Source organism: Dipteris shenzhenensis, chromosome 9 (genome assembly GCF_047967505.1).
Source record: "Dipteris shenzhenensis isolate YYH24624 ecotype China chromosome 9, Dip_SZ_1.0, whole genome shotgun sequence".
Classification (NCBI taxonomy): domain Eukaryota; kingdom Viridiplantae; phylum Streptophyta; class Polypodiopsida; order Gleicheniales; family Dipteridaceae; genus Dipteris; species Dipteris shenzhenensis.
The window spans coordinates 3,885,780-3,891,294 of record NC_141604.1 but is presented as its reverse complement, the minus strand read 5'-3'; the positions used below and the strand labels follow the sequence as shown (position 1 = coordinate 3,891,294).

At 42.6% G+C, this 5,515-nt stretch overlaps 1 protein-coding gene across 1 annotated transcript; it reads left to right on the top strand.

Annotated features, from left to right (window-relative positions):
- Window positions 1-1,016: 1,016 nt before the first annotated feature.
- On the top strand, window positions 1,017-2,240 carry LOC147898096 (uncharacterized). Its single transcript, XM_087379307.1, has one exon. It carries the CDS (start codon window positions 1,231-1,233, stop codon window positions 1,921-1,923), a length of 693 nt encoding a protein of 230 aa, XP_087235433.1. The 5' UTR covers window positions 1,017-1,230; the 3' UTR covers window positions 1,924-2,240.
- The last annotated feature ends 3,275 nt before the right edge of the window (window positions 2,241-5,515 follow it).

The following is a 5,515-nucleotide window of genomic DNA, read 5'->3' as shown; positions in this document are numbered from 1 at the left end:
AGAGAGGCAGCCATGTAGACGAAATAGAGTGCAGGAATGAAAGTTTCAGAACAAGATTCACCTTTAGCATATGCTGCCTTAGCAGCCACGTGAAATGACTTCTGGAGTGACCTTTTCACTGGCTTCTTGATTGCAGAGTGGTTCAGCAAGTGGGCATCTCTCTCAACCTTGCCAAATGACGAAACCAGGATAGGAGTTGAAGGGCCTATCACAAAGGCAGCGGCGTTTTGCAAATCAACCTTCCGTGAAGTTGCCCCATCTCCATGCACAGGAGGTAAGAGAGAGCGTTCAACGGCAAGCAAGCGAAATGTACACAAACTTGAATATAATATTTTGACAAACCAGAATGGGCGGCAGTTTCGTCTCCTCCTTCAGTCAGGGGTGCCTTCCCATATCGCTTCTCGAGCTCTGGACAAACCAAACAGTAAGAAGTGACACAGGATCAGTATAGCTAGGCATCTTATTGAACTCAAAAGAATAAAAGAGTCGCTCAGCAGTCTCACGAAACCCGAAAATATGAAAGAAATGAAGTTGAAAGTGAAGTTAAAGGTGAAGGAAGCAAAGAGTACCCTTGCCAAGGTGTTACTCTCAGTATCCATGGCTTCAGGTAAGCACTGATTGTTTGCCATGGCTACACGACCGGGAAGAGGAGGATATCTTTGAAAACAACAAACAATGTTGGAATGACTTTCTCGAGGTGGATCTCTCACCATTTATGGGAAACATATGCGTGCGCTCTAGCTAATAGCTTCAATGTTTCACGATTTCACAATATTCTCTCCATCATGAAGGATCCTCAGAGCGATGGCCCATCACTACCCAAAACGGCGAAATGCAAGTTGATTAAGAGGCATTAAGCCCAATTCGACGGACTAATGGGAGACTGCCATGTGTCCCCTCAAGAACCAATACAAAAATTACACGTACAAAATAACGAAAAACACAAAAATTCGCTATTTTACATTTGAAATTTCACTATACCCTTCCGGAGCCAGGCCAAAAAAAACATAGTACAATTCACACAGTGTCACCCTTGTTAAACTAGAGTCTTGTAAGGGTTTTTTTTTTTAGGGTTTCTGAGCAGATCGCCATAGCCAATTCTGTCAAGGCTTCCATCGCCGTAGCCATAACCATTCTTCGCAGGTTCTGCTATGGCAGCTCGCTTCCTTCATCCTTTACGGCTCTCATCATCCTCTCGTATGAGATTGCCTTGTTGCTCATGATCCCGCCATGGCTTCTCCCTTTCTTGCTTCCCGGCGGGCCTTGCTTCTGCACATTGGTAAGAAGCCCTTCGATCTGGGCCCCCTTTCATCTCAAATAGCTCTGTTTGCACGCGCCGCACAGGAAGGGCAGGTCAAGAAGAAGAAGGATAAAAAGAAAGACAAAAAGAAAGACAAAAAGAGAGCAGGTCGAGCTGCAGAGGGCGCGGATGGCGATCCAGGTAGGCACAGGTTTGACGATCTCGTTCCGAAAGCTCTCGAAGCTCCTTCTCCTCTGCGTCATGTGAAGGAGAAAGAGAGGCTGAGAGAAAAGGAGATGGAGAAGTATGGGTTGATGACCAAAGAGAGGCAGATAGAGCTAGAACAAGAGAAGGCCAGGGAGAAGGCGAAGAAGAAGGCGGGAGATGTGAAAGAGGAGGAAGAGAAACCCCCACTGACAGCGGAGGAGGGTAAGCGACTTGCTAAGGAATACAGCAGGCTTTTGATGCGAGAGGAGAGGAAAAGAGCAGCGGGAGAAACTCTTCGGCTTCGTTTGAAGAGAGAAGCAATCGAGGCTCTTCCTTCGCATTTGAAAGAAGCTGCCTTGGTACCTGATCTTACCCCCTTTCCTGGTCTCTCCCCTGCCACTCTCACTCCTCCTATTGCTGGCTTTGAATACATTTTTGAGAAAAAGACGGATGACTCCAAAGAACAACAGCAGTGAAGTGCATTGCGTGAAGTATTTAGATTAGTCTTATTGTCCGAGGGATTTGATGGAAATGTGGAGAGCCAGGAGGATTTCACAGAGATGTGCAATCTACAGTGTTGGGGATTGGACAGACCTTCTATCTGGAATTCATTGGCCCCTTTTCACAAGGTCGATGTAATGCCCACAGACATGCTCTCTCTCTCTCTCTCTCTCTCTCTCTCGATTCATCTAGAATATGTTCCTGCCACATTAGTGAACATGCAAATTTCACCTTATGAACTTCACAAGCAGTTGTAGCTTGAATGAAGAGAATGTGGGTTACTTTTTGATTAGTCTTTTCCTGTAGAGCTAGCCTTTGACACGGCCGAGTCTGCCCTTCACCTCTGGAGTGCTGACAGAAACTCATACGAAGACTTTTGCATGAATGGATGATTAGGTGTGTGCATATGTATGTGAGAGAATAGTTGTGTATGTTTTGCTCTACACTGACCTTGGTGCGTGATAGTGTTTATGGTTTTCAACCTTGTGACTTATGAGATTGCAACTGCACTAATTGTTGTTTTTCAGAGGATGAGTCTGGACGTGGTCATGGATTCATGTATCTAGATGTATGTGTACATGGGAGAAATCTGTGTCCATTGCTGAATTTCTACAAGTAGCTCATCCAACTTATAGGCTAAATCATCCAGGGGTGCTTGAAGTTTGTGATACACAGGAAGCTCTGTCAGTTCATGTACCTTGTAGCTGAGAGCAGGGCAATTTGTACTCCAGATGAGAGAAGACAAATGATCTGGGTATGGTGCTTCACGCTTGCCATGCTTTCTCCCACGTTTCAAGGCACTGCATTTCCCTAACAGACTTTGGTTCTTTCTTCTTCTTTGTTTACTCAATCAGTCACACACCATAACTCGTCTTAGGAGATTCCTCCACAAGGTAGTTTGTATTTCAACTTTTTTGCTTACTCTACCATGCATTGTTTTTCACTTTTCAAACTCAGAGAACTCACAAATTTCTTGTCTTTTATGAAATTGGTGATATTTATATTAAAACAAAGGGTGATAGAAATGCTCAGAATAAAAATATTGTCTCCAAGCTGTTTTGAGAGACCTGAGACGGACAGTTCTGGAAAGTCCATCATGGACAGTTCCTGATATCACTAGGCAACATTTCCGGTCATTGCTTGGTAGAAAGTGTTAACACACACACACACATATGTATGTATATATGTCTGTATGTGCACACACACACACACACACACACACACACACACTCATTCAGTGTATGTGTACATTGACACAGTACCTAAGTAGGGTTTGATTAGTAAATGGCTCTAGAATGCTCACATGTGCTATACTGTGATCTAGAGCTATAGATAGTGTGGCTTTACATTATTGCCACTTGTTTACATCCCATATACCAGCTGCACTCTTGTGTTGGGTTACCAAGTGTCAGGTAAATTAATCAAGCATTTGTGCATTTATGCCCAAGTCTAGTACTAAACGAAGTCTAGGGACTCACGGCAAAACCATATTGGAATGGCATACTATCCTTTGCATTACTCTGAGATCAGTCAATCCAACAAGGATCCTTCTCCCTGTTCTCTCTCCTTCTCCTCTCTCCATCTTGCCTCTTCTCTAAGTGGTTAGCTTTTTCTTACAAGTGGTATCAGATGTGAGCGGCCTATAAAATCTTCATATGCTATCTTTTCAGTCCATGGGAAAGATGAGTTCTATTTTCTTGGTAGCATTCTTGCCAGAAGGTTGCTGTACAGAGCATTAGACATCCCTATCTATCACATGTGATTACTTCCCACAAAACAAAGTGAGATGTTGTTCAGGTCTGCATTTGTTGTAATATTAGGCCTTGCTGTAATATTATGCCTCAGAAAACATTGCTATGGGGAAGCCATTGGAAGCTCATTTAAGTGAAGAATTTGTAGTATAATAGTCCCTTGCTGAAAATAGCATGTGCAGACATAAACTAGTCCCAAGGCTGGGGAGGTTATTCAAGAATTGAGTAAGGTTATCAAGTAGCCTCAGCATCTACGAATCCCTTCCATTTGATGTAGTATCTGACAACTATCTTGTTTCTCAGATATTTGTGCTACAGCCTAGTATTTTCTCAGGTTTGTACTCTTTTTGCATCATAGGGGGAAGCACAGCTATAACAGTCACCTCAGGTCCAACATGCTTCTTCAACGTGGGAGGCAGTTCTTCCCTATTGGCGAGTGTTCCATCTTTGAAGGGACAATAGGACCCTCTGGGCAAGCTTGGTGTTGGTGTTTTCCCTCAGAATCTATGACTATGTAACTGTGCCTCTGAGGTAACACAGTCCCCTTAAATCCCCTCATAAGTTGATCAACGTCCTTGCTTGGGCTATTCATAATCTCAAGCTCTTATCCAGCACTTTGATTGTGGATCCAAAATATGGTGGCTTTGGTGGATAGCCATACAGGACTTCATAAGGGGACATCGCAATTGTAGAGTTGAGTCCCAAAAATCCTCTCAATTGAGTGAGGTTCCTAGGAGTAGGTCAATACAAAATTCTCTCTACCGTGGTTGAGTTGATAGCCTTTGGAATGATGATGTGCCCAAGTTTACCCAAACCTTCTAAACCATGGTAGCACACCTTGAGGTGCTTGGCATACAACTTGTGCAACTTCAACAATTCCAAAACTTGATCACTGAGAATGTCTCTTTGTCCTTACTAGAAATGAGAATGTCCTCAAAGAATAAGACACATCCTCTAAATTGATAATGCTTTCTCTCAATCCTAGAAGCTATTTTAAACTCATCACCCTCCCCTAATTTAATTTGATGAGATCTATGAGCAATTAGGCCTCATGAGATATTTGATATAATTCAGCCAAAGTACCACAAGAGAGCTATTCCTCACAAACATCCCTACATGCTATAGATAAGTTACACTATCAATGACAATAAGCGATTCCAAAGAAAAGCATAATGAAGCAAGAAGATGCCCCATCTACATCATGGAATCATCCACCCTAAGCTCATCCCCCTCTTCATTAGAAGATGAGTTGATAGAGGTTAGAGATTTTAAGCATCGTGTTGAGCTTGTGCAACTAGCAGCGTTCGCCTTTCTCACAACGTTTGAAAGATAAGCCTTTCTACTTTCAATCCTCCATCAAGGAAGATGAGAGAGATTTTTGTGGAGCAGTCCTATCCTTGCCATAGGTTTTATCACTAGACTTGAAGTGTTCCCCATCATCAGAAGACTTTGCAAGAAATTTAGGAACATGCTTGCTAGAAATTGTTCTACATGGTTCCAAAGGGAGTATATGTCTTGTTGATGGGATTCTTACGGAAACTTGGCTTTCTCAAGTCTTCATCCAAGGAAGGTTTATTGAAATGTCCAATACCCATTGATTTCTTCTTAGCCTTACACTCGGGCTCAAATAGTGCCAATTGCATGTCCTCAACTAAAGACTTTGGTCATTATGTTGTTACATCAAAAGCAATCGCAAGCTCCAAACAATGAATGAATTGTCATAAACACTTTTGACAACTACAGATAACCTTCAAAATTGCTTTATGTAGCTTTGTAGTAAAAGGAGAAACAAAGATTGATGGCCTTGACCCATTAT

Bases quoted from the DNA above. Each gene is read 5' to 3' on its own strand.
- LOC147898096 (XM_087379307.1), top strand. From the start codon at position 1,231: ATGGCTTCTCCCTTTCTTGCTTCCCGGCGGGCCTTGCTTCTGCACATT.